The following is a 25551-nucleotide window of genomic DNA, read 5'->3' as shown; positions in this document are numbered from 1 at the left end:
ACACACACACACACACACAGAGATTATAAATTTTAAACAAACAATTTAATGCTGTACACAGTAATGATGATTGTGAAGCTTGGTTGCGGTGGTGGAGTCAGAGGGTGAAAGAGCATGGGATATTTCCCAGGGAATGCCTTGCTGCTAAATGATGAACTAGCACTTGGCTGAGCCCTCAAGGGTTAACACGTTGTTAATGTAGCCTCACACTCTACAAGGCAGCATGGAGGGAGGAGACAATAGATGCAAGGCAGTGGCTGCAAACCCACATTATCCCACTGGAGCACACCACTTGTTCCAAAGTCCCGGGGGGTGCATGTATGTGTGAGGGACACCTGAACTGCCCGGCAATTGATAGTCTGCTAGGCGGCTGCGGCACAGGGAACTTAGGGGAGCTGATAGCGGGGCTGCTGGCCCACCCTGGTTCCAAGCCCCAACCAGCTGCAATGGCTGCTCTTCCTGCAAGCAGTTGACAAAGCAGGGGCTGCCAAACATTATAGGGGAGCACTGCACAACTTTTAAACGAGCATGTTCTCTAATAGATTAGTGACGTAACAACGAAACAATGTTAACTGGGACGACGTTAAGTGAGGAGTTACTGTACCTCATTACTCATCACTCAAAGGAAGGGGGTGGGGGGGGGGGGGGAGGAGACAGACTAGTGCAAAGACAAAAAAAAAGAAAACCCAAAACATCAAATATGCTGAAGCAGAAATGATCAAACTGAATTACAGACTACTTGCTAGTGGTCCACAGACAGCTGGCTTCGCACATTATGCAACCATGTCCTTTCTCCTACCCTGCTCCTTATCAACTTAAGTGCATTAAAAGAAAGCTAAAAATATATTTCACACTTTCTTAATATCACTTTTCCATGAAAGCTCTTTCTCTAAATTGCCACAGGAACGTAATACAAGGAAAACAGGAGAAAGTCTGCACAATTACAGTTTGGAAGGGAAGTGGTCTGTAAGATAATCTCTATATTAAAATGTGATGCACCATACAAAAATGTTTGAGAACCTGTTCCAAGAAAAAAAAAAATCAAGAAAAAAGAAAACCCACCAGCACTGAAAGGGGCTCAGATATTAGCCTTTGCTTTTGAAAAGAGGGACCAGCCAGTAGCAATATTTTTCTGTTTCAAGGCCTGTACAAAGAAGAAACCAGACCAGAACCATTGTATCAGTAAAGAACTCCTCACCATTCATCTGAGGCCTGGTCTACACTAAGGGGGGGGGGGGGGATATTGATCTAAGTTATGCAACTTCAGCTACGTGAGTAACATAGCTGAAATAGATGTACTTAGATCGACTCACCGCAGTGTCTTCACTGCAGTGAGCTGACTGCTGCTGCTCCCCCGTCAACTCTGCCTGGGTCTCTTGCCGAGCTGGAGTACGGGAGTCGACGGGAGAGTACTTGGGGGTCGATTTATCGTGTCTAGACTAGACACAATAAATCAATCCCTGCTGGATTGATTGCTGCCTGCCGATCCTGTGGGTACTGTAGACATACCCTAAGATGTCTGACAATCTGACAAAGAGGATCTGACAATCAAAGCAGTTAGGAATAGTTGCAACTTCACAAGCAGGGAGGCTCATGCCATCTGGTGATGAAACAGTTTATTGCCTCAGAGTTTTAGCTATGGTGACCCGTAAAGTTTATTGTGAGCATGGACCCAGTATTTTTTATCTTAAATATTCTAAGGTATAGGTGTGCATTTAATTTGAAATTAACTCCTCTTTAGCCCACCTTTTTGTTTTAAATTGTTAAGGGACATTCCAGAGCTCAGACAATAATGCTAAACAGACAGCTATAAAATCCAGAAGTAATCTCTTCTTCTTCACTTCACGTGTCCCAACCTGCTCTCTGGCTCATGGTTCCCATCCTTGGAAGATCACTACATTAAATCAGGTCCGTACAAATTATGTATATTTACACTTTTTCAAGATATGCTTCAGTACAATCCATTTATTCTGGTAAGTCCTTTAAAAAGCTATGTATACTCATTTGATAAGTGTGTTGAATATCCCAATTACCTTCAATAGAATGGTGTTCCATGTCTCTGCCAGTGTTTTAAATCAGATTGTGAAACTGGCAAACTGAATATTTTAGAAACTCTTCAAATCAGTTTAAAAACATATTCCTTAAAAATGCTCAAGTTTTTAGTGCTGAAAAGGCTTTCAAACCATTTCTAGCACAGTATGATTACACAAAAATGTCTCAAACTCAAGGAAACACAGTTTAAGTTTATCCCATATGTACATTTGAACATGTTTAAATAACTGGTAATCCTAACATATCAGCCTTCTATCAGAAAGTCTGGTACAGTAGATAAACAGAGATCAGACCTTACCTCATCCTGTATCCCACTTGTGGTAGTTAATTTACTCCCATCAGTAACTGTTATAATTATTGCTGGCTCCAGAAAAAAAGGGTTTCTTCCCTAAAAGAAAGTGTAATTACATTAGAAATGCTACATTCAAATTTAAAGAGTTCTTGCTTAAACCCACAGCGATGCACCAAGGGCCTAATACACCACCCACTGAAGTCAAGGAAATATTCCTATTGACTTCAGAGGATGATGGATTGGGGTCGTAGGTAGATGGTTTGGTTCCATGGCAATACTCTAGACTATGAATAGGTTCCTCAACCTTTTTCACCTGCAATCCTAGAACCAATACATATGCTACCATATACCTAAAATAGGCACTTACATTTATTGACTATACATTTCATTAGGATGGATAAAAATCAATAATTTAAAAAAATCAAAAATCAGATTTCTTTTAATTTTAATCAGATTTTTTTTTATAAAATGCTTTTTGAGGAAAAAACCTATGTAAAGATAGTTTTAATTAAGATACATTATAGCTCAAAGATATCTCATCATGGAATAAGGATTACAAATTCTAATTCTATACTATGAGACAATATATTCATGTAATGTTTAAGAAAAGTTTTGTAAATGAGTTCCAATAGTTCATGGATTAGGGACCCAATCTTATGGGGTTCCACAGGCTTCTGTATAGATTATTTAGGTTAATCTTTCTATCTACCCAACGGGACTCAGTGCTCAGTTTAGAAGATACCATCAGAGATGCTTAGTTTTACAGTTTTCAAACTGTGGATGTGTCTCTCCAGAGGTAACATGCTTGTTAACAGCAAAAATGTTTTAAAATAAAATATATAGAGGTGAGAAATAACAGATCTCAACTCTACTGTCCCTCTGCAGATTTGTGTACACACACTCAATCCCTTACCTCTCTGTAAACGTGCCAAGTTTCAAAAAGTTCAATGAATAGAAGACTGTTGGGGGCAGACTAGATCTGGACAAGGAGAAGTCTGGAGATAAATGTGAGAAGCGAGGGACATATGCTTGTTTTGTTAAAATATTATACGTTTGCTGTTGAAGAAAAAAATCCAGAATACTTAACGTTGTTGTTTTAGTTAAATAAAACTATTTAAATATCTATCTGGTGATGTTCTCCTCCTAATACAGCATGGCAAGAAAATCCTCCAAATATTAATGATTAACCTGTTGAATTGGAGATAGTTCACCTCCCAATGACTTCATAACTATCTGCTTCAATTACCTTTTGTAAATGAAATAACCAATCATTCATTTTCTGATATAGCAGTAAAACTATTGTGAAAAATATTCAAAATAAACTTACTGTTTAAAAATATATAGTGTGTACCTTCTAAAAATGAAACATCTATCTCTGAGTTGTGAAGAATATGTATTAAGGTTATGACAAGCAACAAGAATGCACTTTTATGTAGACATCCATAATTAAATCGAGTCTTCCTGACTAGTGATTTAAATCAGGATTTAAATCAATTTGATTTAAATCAGATCCACCCTGCATTTCAGAATGTCATATGTTAAATTAACAAAAAAATTTTAGTCTTTTTGAGAATGAAATTAATTGCACATATGCAAATACTAAATGTTCAGTAAATCCAATGGTGCAGCTGTTCACAAGTGGAACATTATCTTCATAACCAGAAGAGCTTGCAACTCCCTCCACTATTACCGATCAAAAATTAAGATTTTCAGAATACTATATGATCTCAAGAAAACATCTTCACAACCTAAAAGCTGATAACTAATATTCTAGAAACAACAGGGTTACTTAGAACTGGGTGGTACCCAGTTATTTGGGTCACATTCCAACCAGAGTGATTTTCTCTCTCATGCATACACACACACACAAACACACCTGTTTCATTAACTATTTAAGTCTTCATAAACATTGACAAGCTTTCTACATCAGTGCCATTTAAGATACAGTGTCCAAAATTACAGAAGACGTTTTGTGGCCTCGTCTGTCAAAGTGGCTTGAAGGCCTTGGGGTCCAGTTCAACTCATCATTAAGCCCCGACAATCAGACCTATGTTGCCATTGGCACTTCCCATTTCCACCACGAACCTGCCAGGAACCTTCAAGAGGAGGATCTAGCCAGAGTGTTCCATCCATGCATGCGTCAATTCAGAGTGGGTTACTATAATTCACTGTATCTGGGGTTGAAGATGGAATCCTGTGACAGAGCACCAGGAGCATATCTCTGTTCTTTCTTCTGCCTGATGGTTTCCAGTCTGCTTCTGTTAACAGGTTTGAGAAATCTTTGGCTATGTCTTCACTTAAAATATAGCATTTTAAGTGAAGACACTTACTGCAGCAACTGGAAAGGTTCTCCGATAGCTATAAGTAATTTACCTCCCTGCGAGGCGTAAGCTAGGTTGACAAAATCCAGAAGAATTTTTTCTTCACACCCTTGAGAGACACATAGCTATGCTGAGCAAACTTTTCAGTGCAGATCTGACCTTTAAAAGCCATAACTGGGTCAGAATTCAGCTATATCAGTGACTACTTCTCCATCCATAATCCACCAAAACAGTTGTGCTCCTTTGGACAAAATAGTTTACAAAACTCAGGTCAAAGCATGAGAGAAAGCACTCTTAGTCCAGTGATTTGGCTGTGCAGAGACATTCCAGATATTAGACATTTCCATAATCTGACCATTCAGAGGATGCTGCAAGACCCTCCTCTTTGATGAATCTTTCCCACCATAACCAGTATATTAAAAAAAAAACTCTGCCTCTTACGAGCTCCCCCTTTCTCTGGCCGATGGTTCTTTCAGCAGGTCTTCAGCGACTCAGCCCTCCGGCCGAACCGTATACAGTGTCCCCCCTTCCAAGGTATACAGTCCCAATTTCTTATCATGGCCCTGGTATGGGGCCATAGCTCTTAGGCTTCTTCCCAGAGGCACTGCCTTCCTCAGACACTCAGCTGGGGCCCATCTCAGTACCCTCAGCTAGTATCCTTTTCAGCAGCCCTCCCTGGGCTCATTCTGCAACTAGACCAGCAGAGCCCATCTCGGTATTCTCATCTGGTCTGGCCAAGTTCTGTGCTCAGTCTGCCCACACTGACTTTTTGATGGTCCCGCTGCTCTTCTATCCAGCCAGTCACCCGGTCTTTCGCAGGCTTCCCTGGACTCGGTTTTGTCTGGTGAGCTCTGTGCAGTGAGCTGTCTGCGGTACAGCTGTTCTTCTAGCCAGCCAGGCACCCAGTCCTCCCTCACTGAGCTCCACACAGCAACTGATGGCTCTGCTCTGCTGCTTGTCTTTTACCTGGCCCTTCTGGCCCCTTATTGGTCGCTCCAACAGCTCCTCTGATTGGCTGCTCCTCTGCAGCCACTCTAGGCTGCCTGGAGGACTTTTCACTGCTCTATTCTGGGGCAGGGTGATGCAGGGCCATGAGGCCTGCAGCAGGTGGCGTCCGGACCTAGTCCACCCAGCCACACTCCTGCAAAGGTTGATGACATTGAACTGGTCTACACTGATGCTCTATAATTTAGATGCTAGATATATTTCTTGGTAGTCAAAGACTATAGATTAATGCAACAGCTGCACTTCAGTTGTCTAGGAGACCACAGAACAAGGCTAAAGATGAGCTGAGTTCAGGACCCCATGTACCTCATGCAACAGTTTCTAATATCATGAACACCTACAACACTCTGCCTTAAGGAATGGTGATATCATTTACAATGGGTAAATATTGGAAAAAGATTTCTGCTCAAAATGTCTTTTTATTAAAATTTCTCAATTTTCTGACCAATTATAGAGGTCATCAACTCTTGAAGGAAACAGAGGAATCCTGATTTACCGGCCATGACTTTTCAATTCATCTGTAAGAAGGTATGCAGGACAAGCAACTTTAAATCAAGTACTGTAGAAAAAATATACACACGTAAGTTATCAGAAGTTAGCAGTGGACTAAAAAGTTGTTTTTTCATGTAAATGGAAAGCTATACCAAGCTATTTATTCCATGGATGTCTCGGTAGAATTTTATTTACTTTTCTAATAGTCTTTGTTTCCAATTTCAAAACAATCATTCATATCCATTTTGCCACTGGCCTTTGTCCGAGTATTAAAGTCCTACACAAAAATATACTTATTCCCAAAATACCAAATCCTTTAATAGACTTAAGATGATATTAAGATAGACTGTTATGATCACTGAAGGTGAATATGTATATAATATCTCTAGAGCTTTAAACATTAATTTGTTATATTTAATGCTGTACATAAGGCTGGCGAGAAGCCATGAACAGCAAATTCCAACTCAGCCTGCAGAAAACTGAGAAATTTACTTAGTTATCTAAATAGGCTTGCTCACAGACAAGTTCCTTTCAGAAGGTGCATTACTGATGATTCTAGTTGATGAATTCAGAGCGGCAACTTGCTCCTGTAGGGACTTCAATTGATTGTGTCAAATAGACAACTAATTAGCTCAGCTGGCATTTTTCAATAGCTTCCAATACTCAGTAACTACTAGAGTTACTATCTTGCCACAACTTTGGAATAATTTTCTTCCTACTCTAGAGCCTTCGGGGGGGGGGGGGGGGGGGGGAGGAGAATACCCAAAACTGAGGAAGAAGCATCTGATGGCAGATTGACTCATTCTATTCCTTTAGCAGATATTATCCGGGAAGTGGTAGAAGTCTAAATTTGTTCCCTTCACTCACACCCTGCACTATCAAGCGCAGATGTGTACTGAAGTGAAAAGAAAAGGTAGTTGCTCCATTAGCTCAGCATAGCAAGTTTTAAAGAAAATAATATTTGAAGTTGGTATAAATAACAGTTATCTGAAATCTGTTAGATTAATATAGAATATACTGGGAAATGAGGGCCTCAAACTCTTAGAATGAAAGTCCCAGTAAAACAGTAACAAGTTAGTATCTTAATTACTATTAACACAATATCCCAATACATCTCACAAAATTATTTTTGAATAGTTAAAATGTCATGTTTTTTTGTCCCACATCATGAGGCAATTAAATCATGATGTTAGTTACCACTTACCCCAATTGGGGTATGTAGCCCACTGATCTCAAGCTTCCTTGACCAAGCAGGGACTGGAAACTCTTTGCAGAGCTCTTAAGTAATTCCCTTTAGCCATCCCAAGCCACATCTAGCACACTTCGGTCAACATGACACCTTCTGAAAAGAACCCTGGATCACCTCTGAACGACTACAATAGGAATAAAGTTACTGATAGAATGTCATGATTTTACAGTGTAACAAAACATTTCACCATTATGTGCAAATATGTTTAGAGATCAATGAAAGCTGACCCAGATGCACCTACATAGATTCTGAGAGTTCAAAAAGTATATTATAGGTAAAGCAAATGAAAGGTAAGACTCACAGGAAGTGAAAAAGAAACCTTGCATATTCCACCTTACAAGATGATTAGGTTCTCAGTGTCTTAAGAATGAAAGGACAAAGTACCTAAATTCCATTGCCAAATCCATCAGGAAGTCAAAAGTATATATGCAGGAAGCCTAAAGCCATAGGACCTGGATTTTAACCTGAGAAGTCTGATATTAGACCAGAAAGGAAACTAGTCTATTTAGGTAAACTAAAAGACTTGTGGATGGAAAGGCCATTCTTCCGAGATCAGAAAATGATCCAATCTGATTTCTGCTTTTCAATCTGAGAAGTTTATCACAATGCCTATGCAAAAGAGATCTTGTCGTACTGAGAACAACTTGATTGCTCTGGATGCCTCCATTCATTTCCACATACAACAGCTCCATCTGTCATAATTCATTGATAAAAAAGGCCCAAGTAGATCCCTATCAAGGTGCTAGTGCCATGTTCCTGACTTTATTAGGAGGTCACCTTCAGCCTCCTCTATTCCCTCACAGACAAATTTCCCTAACTAACTAGGGTTCAAAAAATATACCTCCCAGCTGGCCAGATTAGCTTCAAATTAGTGGAGGTCTACAGACTACCATTTCCACTGGTCTTGAAATTTGTGGTCTATAATAGGGAAATCATTTGTTTATATTTGCTTTCCTTTGTCTCACTGCCTGCTGTCAGCCAGTAGCTGAAGGAATAACTTTAGTTTCCTCAACTAGTCTGGAATTTTCCTTCCAGCAAGAACATAGACACATATTTATGATGTATATCACAGTACCACCTAGGAATGCAATCAAGGGCCAGGAACCCACTGTGTTAGGCACCATGCAGACAAGTAACAAAGGGAACAGCCCCTGTTCCAAACAACTTGCACAATCTACAAGGTTCCAGGTAAGAAACAAAGGATTGAAGATTGTAAACTGGCACCATAACATATGACATTTGATAAAGCAAAGCAGAGTGTGAAATAACTGAAAGTTCAAAGTTGTAATAATTCTCAGTATAACAAGGAGTCATTGTCCTCTACTGTTTTTCATGCAGCAATCAAAATGTTTTAGTATGTCTCTGACAAAAAGAGGGAATCAGAAGGTTCTGTAACAATTGAGTATGATTTGGGCAGTTAGGGAATGAGAAAGTGTAACTTGAACAGCAAAACTGAGTAGAAAGAGCAGGCTTTGCACCAGTGAGGAAAGGGTGAACGGGATGTGTGAAAAGAACATATGTGAAAGTGTGCTGAAGAAAGAGGGTCAGGGACTCAGAGCAGAGAAAACCAGACAACACAAGGGATAAAGAAGCAAAGGAGTACTTTGGTAAAATCAGATTCCCTCTTACTCCACTGAATATGGACTGCTGTCTTATATCTTGGGTTTAAATATACAGAAACAAATATACCTTCCCTCTTTTGAATAAACACTTAAATTCATCCTCATATGATAGTAACTCATTCTAGTGAGGGATAAAATGAGTTCAAGGGTCTGATACTACCACATACTGTAGTAAAATAATGGATTTTGGATCTCCATGCCTAATTTAGCAGGAGAAGAAAGAGCTCCCTCCCTCTATAGATGTCTTACATCATAATCATCATCTGTAAATCCAAGTCAGCTGTACAACTTCCACCAAGTATCTGGGGTGGAAGAGGCATGGTAAGGAAGAAACATACACAAAGCTGTAGAAAGCCAAAGTCCAGAGCTTTGCAATAATATGGAGAATCTTCAACAGTGAAATAAAAGTAACAAGAACACAGTAAGATTAATGCAAGCACACTTTACAACTGAAAGCATGCAGATTTGATTGAGGAAACTGGGGAATTACTACTTTACTTCCCAGATCTAAAATAAGCCTCAAAAACTTAGTCTTGTAGGAGATGACAAAAATATTGGGCATAAAATACTCTACCTTCTTGGCTTTAAGGAACTGACTTGATCATCTCAGTATGAAAAAAATGAATTCTTTTTTTAGAAAAGTCCTCCAAGAGGTAACACTGAAAAGGGCTGGAGGCAGAAGTGGATAGAAAAGCCTCAGAGATTTAAAGAATCGAGGGGCAAAGAGTCCAGGTGGCTACCCCATCTAACTAGGTTTACTGTGACCATCAACGTGGAATCTTGTCTTGTTTTTGCTTCATTTCTCAACTGTCAAACCCACAGACGTGGTATGTAATCCCTCTGCTCATTATTGAGGGGGTAGAGACGCTGAATATTTAAGACATCTTTTCTTCTAACTGTTTGCAGGCTGTTTGAGTCAGATAGGCATCAACAAGAAAAAAGTCTAAATAAAAATAATATCCTGTCAATTAATAATCATGTGTAATATGTCTACTAGCTCTTTAGTAATCTACAGTTTACCAGGAGAGAAGGGTAGACAGACAAATATCTAATGTAAAGCAACATTTACTTTTTGTTCAGGCCTTCATTTTGTATTAAGCAAAAGAAGTACAAACTCAATTTTACTTCTGTCTACAAGTCATCTTCAGGAAAATTTAAAATAAAGACAGAAAAATTATACTAGCAGGACATAATGGATGCATATTTAAGTGCAAAAATAAAAGGAAATGCAAAGTTAAGGTTCTCATAGGATTTTATAACGTTAACCCTCCCACATTTGCAAATATTGCAATTACTAACTAGGCTACTGAATGCAAAGCTAAATACTATTGTACCTACTATATGTATAATATGGGTGAACTACTGTCTCCAATAACCTTTTTGTTTTATCTAACCTTACTGTATTAACTAATTTTGCATTTAACAACTCAAGTGAGGTATGAGCACAAGGTACACACTTAATACTCTCATGTGACTTTCAGAACAAATTACATACTGTTTAGTAGAGCCGCAAAGTTCACAAACTTCTGCCCTCCAAACACTGATCAACATAGTACAGCGAGCCAATGAATGACTGTTATTCTAATATAAACAAATTTTGTAAGACAGTTCTTGGTGTAGCTATCATTTCTTGGATCAGATCAATGTCACAGGGTCACCATCACTAGTCTGAGTCTCAGAAATTTAACAAAAAAACCAGAGACGTTAAGATAGTCCTTATGACTTTCATATTCTGTACTTCTGTCAAGTTTCAGTAGTCTTATTAAAATCAGTGACTCCTGTAAATATTGTAAATTAACGGTGACAAGCTTTCTATTATAGCATTGATCCCTTAACACCACAAATTATAATTTGAAGGTATAAGTAGTGAATCAGGTGACAATGTCTCTTTAAAACCTCTGTAATCAAATTAAAAATATATCACTACGATGACCATGTATGATGCTATAATTTTGCTTTGTAATTGTACAGCTAGCCAGCAGAGGGAGCACACGTTAATAAACAAAAAGAAAAGCACCTTAGGTGGCACCTTAGGTGCATCCGATGAAGTGAGCTGTAGCTCACGAAAGCTTATGCGCAAATAAATTTGTTAGTCTCTAAGGTGCCACAAGTACTCCTTTTCTTTTTGCGAATACAGATTAACACGGCTGTTACTCTGAAACAAGTTAATAAACATATCCCCAGAGCTGTGCTGACCATCCATATACTTAAACAAGGACCTAAATTAATCAAGGGCACATTTGACACAGCACTTTTCATCCACAGATCTCAAAGCACATATGAGATAGGTAAGCATTGTTTAAACAATGCATTAACAGAAGTAAAAAGATTAAAATGACTTTTCCAAGGTCAGAATGATGCAGTAGTAATCAGGCATAAAACGCTGGTGGTCTGAGTTTTAAGTCCCTTGTTCAATCTAGTAGATCACAAGACAGCCATTCACAAACACTGTAGGAGCATTAGTCTTACTACCTTCACAAAATTCTCTTTAGGCTAATTACACATTCCACCTATATAAAATTTTCCCCACTTGTCTCAATGGCATACAGTAAATTTTGCCTACTTCGGTAGAGAATTACTGGGTGCTTCAGATGGCTGCCATCTTGTACTCTAGAGGTAGCTGCAGTACAGTTTAGATTAAATGATCTGTGTATATGCAGTTTGTACAGTCATTCTGTAGTGCAATTTAGAATCTTTGGACAAATAAGGTGCTAAATACATAAGTGAAAAGTGACACACAACATGAAATAGTCACCAAGTGGTACTACATAGCAGAGCATATGTACAATATGAGACTTCTGATAATCCCCGATCAAAACAAACTCAGACTCATAACTGAAATATATCATTCAGTTAGAGTAACAGTATTTGTTCTCCTAGTTTTTATGCTTAGAAACAGACAACTTCATGAAAAGGTTGCTATATTCACTATATAAAACATCTGACAACTTTTCAAAGAGAAACTCTAAAATGGTCAAAAAATGTTACAGCTCTTGCCCCCTTCTTCCTCCCACTGACAGGTGTGAGGAAAATTGGCAAATGACAGAGCAACAAAATGCAACCCACAACTGTAAGATACTTTATAGCTGAATGTTTTGATCCTTCTGACACAGTACATTAATAAATTCAATAAACATAAGAACAGCCATACTGGGTCAGACTAAAGGTCCATCTAGCCCAGTATCCTGTCTTCTGAGAGTGGCCAATGCCAGGTGTTTCAGAGGGAATGAAGAGAACAGGCAATCAAGTAATCCATATTAAATAAGAATTAGAGGGACACTATCAAGGTTTGTAAGACCCCAAAACAAAGGACTTCTTCCTTCTGATTAGACTATGGTTACCAGAAAACCAGTGAAATCATGCTGTGACAAATGTCATGAGACTGAAAACTGAGAAACAGAGGGAAAGGAATTTGTATTTTCAATAGTCAAAACTTTGTTTTTAACAAAAATTTAACACCAATGGCTAGCAGTCGGAAGAGAGGAGCTACCTTAAAAATTTAGCAATATGCACAACCTCTACAACGAATCGGTGAAAGCTCAAAAAACATCTTCTGAGACACTCTTTTTCCCCCCAAGAAGTCCTCCAGCAAAAACAGGAAAGATCAAACATGACATTCCTAATTATATTTTTAAAACACCCAAAAGTTTCAGACATTCTTGAAACACCATAAGGCAGCAAAAAGGTCCCAACGCGAGTTTTCAAAAATCTCTCTGCAGTTCATTTTTAAACTTACATTTTTCTAGTTTTGCCTGAGTTTGTAAATTTCTGAAACCAAATAGTCATACACACAATTACCAGCACATCAGATCTATCTTGAACTGTGCAACTGGCTGCTTAATGGAACATTTTACGGGGGGTGCTTGGTGCCACATTTTCAAAAGTTCATAACTTTAAAATTTTTCTGAGCTCACAAGTCTAGCTAAGAAAGTGCTGCTTATTAAGACTGTTTAGCTACTAATTGTGAAACTTCAGCCTCTTTAGAATTGTTTAAAAAGATGGTAATTTTGTTTTACACAAACTAGAAAAATGTTTATTCTCTAATAACTCCACAAAGCCTGATAAGCTTTTGCTCAAACACAAAAGGGCCAAGCACGGAAGATTCAATACAAAAGGTACAACATTTTTCAGTGTATGTTAATATGCACGTATAGAGATGGGGGAAGAGGAGTCTGAATCAAAATGGAAGCACACATCTCACTGAAAACCAGTGGGACTTGCATTCCTAAGTCCTACAGACCCTTTTAAAAATCCCCCTGCCACCTAAAAAATCAAAATGGATCAGGGATATAAGTGAGAGGGAAATTAAGTAAGAGCTAATTTAAGTGAATTGTAGCTAAAGGATTATATAAACGATTTTAACTTTTTGGACAGTAAACTTTAAAGTGCTATAAGTCAGACTACTTCTTTGATAAATTTAGAGAAATAATAAAATCCTTGAATCCTGAGCAATTTGTGATAATCGGACCGATTTTTAAAAGGTATTTAGGCATCTGGTGAGATTTTCAAAAACACAGAGGTTCCTAAAATTCATTAATTTCAATGGATATTAGGCACCTAGATGCTTTTGAAAATCCCATATGATGCCTAACTACTTTAAAAATCTTTCCCAATATCATATTGCAGGTCACTGTCAAGTAAAGGCAAGAGCATTGAGCTAAGTACACCTAGTGAAGATCAGGAAATAAGAATAACGATCGAACAGTTCTGTTGTATTCATTTAGTATCACTTTTGATTAAAACCTAGAATTCTCAACAAAACTATTGCTAAGATGTTTAACATTGGGTTGCACTACAGAAAATTAAAAATTAAGTTTTGCAACTAAAATCAAGAATGTCAGTTTAACTGAAAATATTATAGAATGACAGCTACTGACAGTACATCTAATATGCTTAATTTTTTTAAATACAGAAGTAACTATTTGTGAGCGAATGTACTATAAAAATGGCACTCTTGTATTCGGTTTAAAACTCATCATCCAACTATGGTACTGATTCCTGCTTACTAAAATGCAAAAGAAAAAAGTATGCATAGCCAGTTGCAGATTAAGAGAGAAGCCCACACACATAAGCTAGTGTAATCACTTAGAAAATGGGATTCCCTGCCCCCAGGTCTTCTCAGTGGCCTAGTGAATGTACTTAAAGTTATTTAGAATCTAGTCATATTTCTGTCTAGTTATAGTTTTGATTACAACTGTTGTACAAAAAAGTAAAATTATCATATTTAAATTTTGGGCCTAGATAATACCCTTTTTATAAAGAGTATAAGTAAAAATACCTATTACCTTCCCCCCACCCCCTTTCCTCCAAAATTAGCAGCTTTACCTTTAAAATCTATCCCAAGGAATTTGGATTCCCAAGCTGGTTTTAGTCATGTGTTCTAAAGACATCTGTAAAGAGCTTGATCCAAATCCAAAAACAATTGGCTTCACTGGGCTTTAGATCAGATCCTTAATTACTGCATCCTTTTTGTTTTACTGGGTTGATAATTCTTTCCACACTTATGATTATTTTTTAAAATGTGCCCTATGAAATGGAGAAGGATTGGGTGAGAAGAGGTATCCATATTCAGGTCTTAACAATTCCCCTTAAATTGTGCATTAAAATAAAAATTGGATTGCTCTCCTTTCATCTAGGTTAACATAACATACAGATTCCATTTGAAGGTTTTTTGTTTTTTTTAAAGACATGCAAAGGAGTTGACTAATGTCACTAATACAACAGTGAATAAATAAAAATGAGACCAACAAATATATTGCTAAAGAATGCCATTAAGAAGAGGTGGCAAGGTGTGGAGCTAAATACAGTGTGATAGAGCCAACATCATCAGTAAAATCAGTGAAAAAAATTACGCTTCTACAAGAAAAGATATATTCTTGTGGTTAGGCAGGGGACTGGGAGTTAGGAGATCAGGTTGTATTCCCAATGGGACCAAAGACTCCTGTGTGACCCTGAGCCAAAGTACTGAGAGTTCAATTTGTCAATGTTTGTAAGGCGGTTTGAGATGCTTAAGTGGAGGGGCAAGAAAGATGCAAAACATCATGTCCTTGCTAGATTCCACAAGCAAGCACGACTAGTTTCAAGCAAGCACTCCAGCAGCAGTGCCAAAGAGAATTTGGCCAGGCACTGGACTAGAAAAGGAAATTGGATTAGAAAAGGAAAAAAGGATGCATGGATGGAAGTTACTGTATTTTGATTACTTTATATTTAGGTAGATTTTTAAAAATATAAAAAACACCCCCATTACTGTCATAATTCTGTACATGCTTTATCTTGTCTGATTTTTTGTAATGTGTGTACTCCACTTGTGTACCACTAACGTACTATTACAGTATAGTTACATAATGCTATCATTCACCGGAGACAAACAACAAGGTATACTAATGTATATCAGCCATAGCCTTTTAGGAGGTGATGTTATCCACCGTAAGGGTGATTTTGAGCAACTTTTTTCCAGGTCTTCCCTCTGGAACCTGAGCTACATGTAACATACTCATTACCCAAATGCTTTAGGTCTACTCCAAGCATATTAAAGAGCAGAGACTAGGAAGATGCTCATATTTAGTACTCTAGCTCATTTAGACAGCAAATTTTGATTTACATGAAAAAAAGAGGTCAGTCACTTAGATTCACTTCAACTGTTGCTGTTCTGGCTGAGTTCCACATAGTTCTTTGACTGCAAGGAACGGTTGTTCACATAATATATGGGAAACTCAAGATGACCTATCCACAGGAGTTACCACACCAGACACATATTAGTATGTTGCCTCTAGCAGTAGCCAGTAACTCATACCACAAAGAAAGGAAAACCCATTAACAGATCAAGGCAATTGTGAGATACTGTCAATTGAAGATGACTGGGATGGACACAGGAAAAAACTTAACACTTGTAAAGGCAATTATTTTATGCCCAGAAAATTCAGTTTTATGACTCAGGTGAAAACATAAGGTCTTGTCAACAATAGGGCATGTAAGCACATTTGAGTTGTTAGTTACAGCTAAACATATTTTCAACCTGACTAGTATGTGTTTGGAACACATTTATTTGGAAACCATAGTACTAAGTGGGACAGAGTCTATACCACACTTTCTAGTAGCATAGCTGTTTAAGAAAGCCTCTGAAAGCCATGTAACTGTGCTAGTTATCACCATGTTCAGAAGATGTTTGTCAGACATAGCTCTGCCAAATCCATGCTTGACAACCATTTTAGAACCACTGTAGCTAGAATAGTCATGGCTTGTAGCATGGATAGAACCAGAATCTCACTACATATTTTCCTTTTATGAAAGGTAAAATGCAATCAGGAAAGTCTTACTGCCTTGCTCCCAAACACAAGGGCTCAATTTATTCTTGTTGATATTAATATCCATGCTATTAAATACTAGTGACTTTCCATTTATTTGTAATAATAATTCAATTTAGGACACTAGTCCAGAACTTGAAAGACCTGGGTTGAGAGACCTGCTCCACCACAGACATCTTGTGTGATCTTGAGCAAGTCACTGTCTCTATGCCTCGGTTCCCCATCTATAAAATAGGGATACTATTAACTATCCCACAGCAGTGTTGAGAGGATAAATATATTAAAGATTGTGAGGTGCTCAGATACACCTGGGGATATATACATACCTAGAGAGACAGAGATAGCTGTACAGTAGATTTTTTTAAGGGTCTAGTACAGTCAGGAGCCAAGGTCAGAGTACAAAACTCATTAAACATTTCCCAATTTAATTTGAATATAATGTTTTAACAGTGAAGAATCTACACGTCTACACACTTTTCAACTAAGGTGGGATATAGCAGAGGAAAATGACTTACACAGCTATGGTAAGACTGTATGAAGTTAAGACTACTGATACGCATGTATCCTTTGAAAATACCACAGAGAAATTACAGATGGTGACCAAAAATAATGGAACTGTCACTGGTGAAGTTACCTTTAAAATAAGAAATCTATTGAGATATAGGAAAGATTTGCTCTAATTGCATTTAGAAAGGCCACCTTCTGTTCAACCCACCCCAAGAAAAACTGTGATACTTAAAATGAGAGGAAGACTGACCTACCCTTTAGGGAAAGAACTAAAATTAACTCCACCATTCTCATGTCACTGCATACAGAATGTACAGCTTGATATGGCCCTGGATCACCCAGTTATTAAAATAGCCAGGCATACCAAATGTGTTCTCAGACTGCTGAATAAATAACAGAACAATGGCTGAAAACAACTGAAAACATGCCCAGATAACACAAGGTCAAAAGGCAACAGCTTGAATTGGAAACATGTTCCTATAAAGGAAATTTGTACAGATCTGGGAATACTGTGTGAAATGAGACATATTGTACAATTTCTCTTCCTACTAGTATTCAAACAAGTAGAATTTTGTGTAATGTATCTTTAACAGAAGAGGGATGGGATGGAATGGGATGGAATGTTGGAATCACAAAGTTTCACAAGAGGTAACAGTGATAGTTTTAACTGTGGACAGGAGAGTTCTGAAGTGTGTAATAGTAGCACCTCCCCTTAGCCCCCAAGGAGAGGGACAAACAAAGCACAATACTGAGCAGGATTTATCCAGATCTCTTATTTGAGGTATATGAATTTTTTCAGCGTCTTCCTAATTATACTTGTTGCTTTTATTCAACTTGCTTTTACTTACCTGACACTTGCTCAGAAAATATTTCACTAAACTCATGGTATAAGAAAGGTCTGAATTGCAGCCTTACCAGTCAAGGCTTAAACAAAAAGCTATTTTTCTTTCAACCCCCTTCCCTACAGTATATTGCTGCCTTTCTGATGGCAATTAGCTCTGATGACTCGCAAATGGGTTAGTGGAAAGACAAAACTACTAGTATTGATATATCCAAGAAACAGGGTGCAGAGACAAAGACAGACGACAGGGGATTCAGTTGTCCATCCCAAGGTATACTTTTCCTTTAATTACAAGTACATACTTAAGTGCCTCAAGATTCAAGATGATCAAAGCCTCATTGATATATGAATATCAGGAAATACCTCAAATAAAAGATACCTCCTTTCCACTCATGGAACAGGATGATAAGAATGTTTTATATCAGTGAAAATAAGGTAGACTTCATGCAACCTTGTTTACCAGGATGAGTCTTACTTTTTAGAACTTCCTTTAAAAACACATTAAGCAGCCTAAGGCTAGATAAATGGCATACATGAACGTGGCTCAAAATCTAGTCACCACTTTAGATATTCATTCATTCCAGAGCAAAACAGGTCACTGAGCTGGGCCCAAACTTTGGGTAGAGATCTAAAACTAAGCATGCTTTCTTGCAATGGTCCCCCAGTCGTGTTTACTGCTAACTGATACTGAGGAACAAAAAGAAAAGGAGTACTTGTGGCACCTTAGAGACTAACCAATTTATTTGAGCATAAGCTTTCGTGAGTTGAAGTGAGCTGTAGCTCACGAAAGCTTATGCTCAAATAAATTGGTTAGTCTCTAAGGTGCCATAAGTACTCCTTTTCTTTTCGTGAATACAGACTAACACGGCTGTTACTCTGAAACCTGAGGAACAAAAGAGGCATCTGGAAATCTAAACTACTCTAGGAAAGCAGTGGAGGGGATGGCATGCCTAGAGATCAGAAAATAACTCCTTATACCAAAAATACATAATTGGAAGGCAAAATATTCAAGCTCAGCGCATACCACCCAATATGGAAATATGAAAAGGCAAAGATTCCAGCTTACCCAAGCACTTTGTATCCATGCCTTTAACAGGAGCCTAGAGTCAGTTACTGATTGAAGGCTTTGGATGCGTTTACATGAACACTACTTCGTAGACTGTTCCAATTCCATTTAATAGCGAGATTTTGAAGGACAGAGAATCCTTCTGTGTACCTACTGCTATCAATTAACCTCCTTGTTGTTTTTGCAACTGTCAGGCCTTAAAAGTGTGGTGCTCCTGCTTCCTAATGGATGAAGTTCTCCCTAGACTGGGTTCCAGAGTTGCTCTGAGTAGAATTTTTTTTTAAAAGAGGTGGGGGAGAGGAGAGAAAAGAAGATGCAGTTACTCTAGAGCAGTACAAGCTTCTATCACCACCAAAGAGAAAAAAAGAAACTGCCTTTGGAGCAGTACAAGTCTGACAAGGCAGGAAATGTTCGTCTAAACTTGGGTTGCAAATCTGGATGTGCTCTCAAAGCACAGGTCAATCCACTGCAATACTTTTCACCCCTGAATGCCAAGAGATTTATACTTGAAAGATTTTAATTTTTTGTAAGCAAGGGATTGCAGACAAGATAACTACATTCTCTACCCCTACCCAAAGTCATGAGCTCCAGGTCACATGATCCACAAGGCAGGAGCCCATTAAAGACACTTGCCATACCTTCGAACAGCCCAGCAGCTTTAAGGACATCTAGCCAGAACCCACCTCTCCATGACAAAAAACTACAAACCTCTACTAAAAACCTCAATAACTACAAATCTGCAATGTCAAACACTACTATTTAAGTGACTATTCAAAGAAATCAAATCAAACTCAGCATGACAACTAGTGTAAAATGAAAAGGAGTACTTGTGGCACCTTAGAGACTAACATGCAAATTAAGACATGATATAGTGAGGCATTCTTTACAACACCTCACTCAAAAGATGTTTAGATAAAGTGGCATTATATACATATACAACCCCTTTTACCAAAGTGACCAAGGTTGTGACTTGAAGCTCAATTACCAAATATATTAATTTATGTTACTCAGTGACACAGGTGTGAGGAGCCACAGATTGAAACAATTCCAACAATTTGGACAAAATGAAATCTTTCCACAAGCATAAATAAGATGCCTCTTACACAATCTAAATGTTCTACAAATTAGTAGAAGTTCACATATTTAAGCCAAAAATACTGATCCTCTGCAGACCAATGTGAAGCAAGCTTTATTGTGTAAACATTCCAATGATCAGAATAAATAAAAATTTCTCTTGCATCTACAAATAGCTTTAATGAAAAATTAAGTAAAATATACTCGAGTAGCGATCAATCTAAAATGAGGTTACTTGAGAGAAGCTTGCAAATTGGATAAAATGTGGATAATTGGGTTGTTTAAAAACATCCCATTATGTGCAAATGTACAGGATGATAAATCTCTTTACAGCCTTTGGCTTATTCCAAAATGGCTTGAGATAGCCTTCATGTATTTAAGATTCAAATCTGATTTTAGGTTATTTTCTGCTTCAAGGTTTCTTTCCCACGTATTTGTAAATACTCAAAATTAGAGTTCACCAAAATTTTTCAGCCAAAACTTTTTTCAGCAAAAAATGGATTCAGTGACACCAAAATTTTGCTAATTTGTTTTGATTTCACCAAATTGTTGGGGGAGGAGGGGGGGACACAAAAAAAAAAAACTTCCAAAAGATTCAGAACATTTTGTTTCAACATTTTCAGAATGCAACATTTTGATTTTCTGGTTTGAAAACACTTTCTATTTAAAAATTCTCAACAATGTAATTAAAAAAAACCAAGTATTTAAAAATGGTCAAAAATGAAATAAAACGTTTCAATTTTGACAAAATATTTTGTTCAACTCAAAATTTTTTTGATTTTTTAAATTGCAAACTAATAAAGAATGGCTATTTGTCCAGCTCTACCTGAAATGCACTGAACAAAATTAGGAAGACCTTTGCCAAAAACAAGGATGTTGCGTGGTATTACAGTAATTTTTCATGGAATTTATATTTTATTCCATGTAATGTGTTATTTAGTGTGAAGAAGAAGAAGAAGTTTCTACTTCAGAGAAAGTCCACTTTGATTATAGGAAAATATTCTTTCAGAAATTTGTAATCTGGGCTGTCTTTTGTTACAATAAGTCTGCTCTTGAAACTCAGTTCACATCTCATGGGTCAGTTTCACTGAATCAGCCGCATACTTTATAAGTTTGATTAAAAGCAAGGTACATCTGTAGAGATACTGTGTTGGTGTCTGATAACAGAAGTTTCTACCCAAAACATGAGAAAAAATTTCATGCTGGTGAAAATTTGAAAAGGACATTATACAAAAAATGTTGTTAGCTTGAAACACTCTTGCCTTAGTACTTTGTGAAAATATTTGTTTAAACAAGCACATTTTCCCTTAGCATGCACCTCATACTGTACTGGTCCTGCAGTAAGAGAGCATGGTAATGACCCACTCACCACAGAAATAACTGTTTGCAAGACAAAGTGCGCTAGGCTGCACAGAATCAGAGTTTTAGTGACTTAAAACAGATCCATCAGATTAAATCTTGCAGCACTATTGTACTTTTCATTTATATGCATTAATTTTTACTATTTTGGTGTTACATACTTTACAGCTTCAATAGTTTATGGTTTCACTACCAAATTCAACAGTTTGCAGTTTGTCAAGATAGGTATTTAGATGGTCCACTATGTTTCTGCTGCATTATTTAGGAAGTTACATACTTCTAATGTTTTCCATTTCAGTATTAACCACAACTTCAAACATTAGTAGTATTAACCTATAACCAGTTACAGCAAGCTGCATTTAGTATTAGTGATATTTAACTTTATCCATTAAGTTAGGTAGTCACAATTTATCTAGCAATCACGAAAAACCATAGTGACAAGATGCATCACTGTATTTCAAGAGGTGATTGAGGAAAGTCTGCTAATAAGAGATCTAACAATTCAGGCTAGTGTAAGACAATGGATAGAGAAGCTGATGAGAGAAAAAAATGTTATAAAACAGGTCAGTTAGATAAGTGCAAGCTAGGCTAGCAAAGTTACAAAGGTGATGTGATAGGCAGCAGATGTATAAAGTCAATGTATTTAAACAGTGTCTCTATTGTACACTTTCGCATTTAAGCTGTTTTTGTTACTGAAGCTTACCTAATAAAGATCCACAGTAAGGTGCAGAGGACCAGTACCTTTTACTGGTAATATTAAAGGCTAACACTTTCTTTAAAAACCTCGTAAATTCATCTATCAAAAACAGCCTCAGACAGTGAAATACATGAACGAAACTACTCCACTTTGCTAATGCTGCTAGAGCCAAGCAAGGATAAGATATGGCTTAACATCAAATGGAAAGTGTTACACAAATTAAAGGGACACAGCTAACGTTTAAAAAAAAAATCACATTTCTGTCTGAAAACTTAGCTGCAGTAGATGCAAGTTAACCCTTACATTATAACTTACATTAGGAAAAATATTTTTCCTCTAGTCAGGCCAACTGTTCTCCTGTATAGTGAGAGAGTTTCTCTTTTGTTAACAAGATCCTTAAAAAATGAGGGAGCATGAAAATCCTTGTAAAAACACTAACAGGGGTTTATAAATTCAGGATATGTTTAAAAGCTCCTCTATTAGAAACTGGAACTTTTAAAAATAAATTAGGTTGTGTCCCTTAAAGATCCAAATGTGAAATTATGTGACCGAATACATCTGTGCAAGTGGTAACTCAAACATTGTCATTATCTGTTCATGAGTCGGTACCAATGCAATGCAAAATACATATATTGAATTGAGATACTTGTATTAAGGTCCAAACAGAGGTGATGCAATGAAATATGCAGCAGGAGTTTTCCTCAAGTTTAATTTCAGAACAAACATTCAGCCATCAGTCCGATCCAGGAAGTCTGCTGATGGTGAACTCTGGCCAACTTCAAAAGATGTCAGATGTAACACGTGTCCTAGCAATTTAGATAAACAATTCAGAAGTTGGATGGTTTAACCAGACTGAATCTCAGTAAGTTTGACACGTCTTGTCATTAGTATTGAAAAGAGGAGCACATTTGTTCTACAACTCAAGTACTAGAAACAAAAGGAATCTGAACAAATATTTTAGAATCTTGCCAATCCAATGGGGAGAGGGGCAGATAAATAATTTAGTGGAAGAGAGAGCCTGATATAATTTCCCAAATGCTTCATTAAAAAAATGTTTGTATGGTTCAGGTAGTAGCTTCTCGAACACCTATTAGATCTTGTTTATTTGTAAATCATCCTGTCTTCTGAACCCAAGAAAGAGTAGCTTTAGCTACAGCTAAAGTAGACTGGTTGAGCGATTCAAGCACTCATCAGTGTAAAAATTTTTTGCTAAGTGTTTCATTAAAAAAATTAGATGAGTAGGAGTAAGCTACTGTCTCCAGTATTTCAACAATTGAGTATTCTTACCACCTTTGTCTTTCTGAATTATTCCCATGTCCTTTGCAACATGTAAATTTTAATATGTTTATTTTCAGAACAGTTGTTTAACGGTGGATCTTCCCATTGCTGATGTCAGTTGACAGGACGGCAATATGTATTGCTTATAGGCCAATGTGAACTTTAAGGACCAGTTCAGTTCCAGAAGTGAATTCCAGTGAGCCCACGAAAGCTTATGCCCAAATAAATTTGTTAGTCTCTAAGGTGCCACAAGGACTCCTTGTTGTTTTTGCTGAAGTTTTAGTCTAATTTATGAAAAAGTTCTAGTCTGATAGTGGTGCTACAATGGGAACTAGGGACTTCAGCAGCACAGGATCTAGCAGAACAAATCTATTTAACACATAGTCATCTATTTTTGTAAAGGACACCGAAAAGTTCAGAAAAGACTGTTTAATCATGTGAGTGAATATTTGCTTGTACCAGAAACCATTCTCTTCTGCTAAGTCCACCACACATGGAACAGTGTGAAGTATCTGATAAACTTTGTTTAGAAGTTATCAACTTATAATATCTAGAAGAGTAAAGGTGTTTCTGAGGTCAGAAAGAGGCCTGGAATCAAAGATCTAAGGACAAGACAGACTAGGCACAAATGAAAACAATGCAGATGCTCAAAAGACAACAAAAAGCACTCGTTCGTCAACGTATAACCAGCCAATGAGAGCCATGGCATAAACTCAGTTGCCCACTTGTTAAAAAAGACTAAGTGAGCATAGCTGACTCACCCAGGGCATGTAATGTTTTATGGATGAATATCACTGCTGTATTAATTATCAATAACCAGGGCAAAGGGTGGATATGGGGTTTTTTTTTGCACCTGGGAGGGTAAGTTTTCATGAAAACTTCGTAAGGCTGACCTAACAAACTGGAATGAAGGAAAGCAGAAAAACAGGTGAATGCACATAGGCGTATAAGAGGGCAACGCATGGAAATATACTAAAGAGATTAGCTGTGTGTGTGGAATTGGTACATTTCAAAGTTTCATTACTAGGATTGCATTTAAAAACATGTTGAGGGTGACTTGGTAGTCTAGTGGCAGTGCAACACTTTTTTTTCCTCCTACACAAGCAGAACATGGTAACGCAGAGACAATATGCTCAGCCTCAGAGCATTTGGCTGAAGCAAGTTATTTCACTCTCTAGTGAAACAAGCAGCAACAGCCTTTCTTCCTCTCAGAGGGCGTTATGTCACAAGAGAAAATAAAAAGGGGAAATGTGAGGCTAACAAGTGCACAATATACATTTAATATGTGTACCCTCTGGTAATGCTCTCCACTACTATGCAAAACAAAACTAGGGCTGGATTCATAGTCCCAGTCTCTTACTCTTCCGGCCAAGAGCAACTGAGAGTCTTTCTAGGGCATATACTCAACCTGAGGGAGAATGGTAAAGAAGTGCCTCTTTGTTCTACAGTGACCCATACTGTTGATTAAAAGGTAATGTTGACACACTCCAAAAGAAGTCCTGTTCAAATCCTTCTGAGCCAGAAGGATGGCAGCTCCAGTACAGGCTGTCAACGAAGCCAGAGCTTTTCAGAGCTTTAATATGAGGGAAACAGATTGAATGATATGGGGGTATGCAAAGACCAAAAGCAGTGGTCTAATTAATGAGTAAAAGAAGATTTGACATGTAAGATTAAACCTCTGCTCCATTTAGCCCAATAGTTTGGTCCCCACAGTGGCTAATAACAAGTGTACTTCAGAGGAAAGCTAAAGACTCAAAGTGCACCCAACTGATTGTGCACCACTGTACATGGAAGAGAAAAAAATCTTCATGACTCCTGCGTGCAATTGGCTAATGTGCTGAAATATAAGGTTTCATTATCTCGATCATAATAAATATACTGAAAGTTGACGTGTGTGAACTGAAAAAAAAAAATCAATGCCTACATTTGTGTTTAAAAAACTTGAAGTTTCAGCCTGATATAAAATAAAAACTGAACTAAAGCTGGGTACAAAACAACATCATAGTAATGGGTTTCTCAATTGTCTAAGCACTGTTTATTTATACAGTAGCCCCCCTGTTTGTTTTATACTTCATATTTCATGAATAGAGGTTATTTTGGTCAACTAATCATTTGTGGTCTCTGAAAGGGTTTGTCTGTTTTTTTTTTAAAAAGGTTTTCCCCCTGTTTATATTCAACCTACCTGCCCATAGTTGTCTATGCCAGTTACTAATCTATTTAAGTTTAATAAATCAAAAGCTGTCCTTAGAGACTGGCCAAGAGTCGTAAGTCCTTCAGCTTGAAGGTTTTTCAATTCATTCATAAAGGTTGCATGGTTTTCTTTCCAGCCAGCCTGCAAAAAGAAAGGCAAGAATGCTTATCCTTCAGATGTTAGCTATGCACAAGGAGAGCC

General features: G+C 37.5%; 1 protein-coding gene across 1 annotated transcript in view; it reads right to left on the bottom strand.

The window, feature by feature from the left end:
• Positions 1-25551, bottom strand: part of INTS6 (integrator complex subunit 6) — a 73712-nt gene that overhangs the window by 46893 nt on the left and 1268 nt on the right. Inside the window, exons 3-4 of the mRNA XM_074960331.1 lie at positions 25342-25491; positions 2351-2440 (exon numbers count right to left, since the gene is read on the bottom strand). Of these exons, the coding sequence (XP_074816432.1) occupies positions 2351-2440; positions 25342-25491 (240 nt within the window). The remainder of the gene's footprint in view (positions 1-2350; positions 2441-25341; positions 25492-25551) is intronic.

Source organism: Natator depressus, chromosome 1 (assembly GCF_965152275.1).
Source record: "Natator depressus isolate rNatDep1 chromosome 1, rNatDep2.hap1, whole genome shotgun sequence".
Taxonomy (NCBI): domain Eukaryota; kingdom Metazoa; phylum Chordata; order Testudines; family Cheloniidae; genus Natator; species Natator depressus.
Note: the sequence above shows the minus strand (reverse complement) of the source record. Positions and strands in the feature narration are given on the sequence as shown.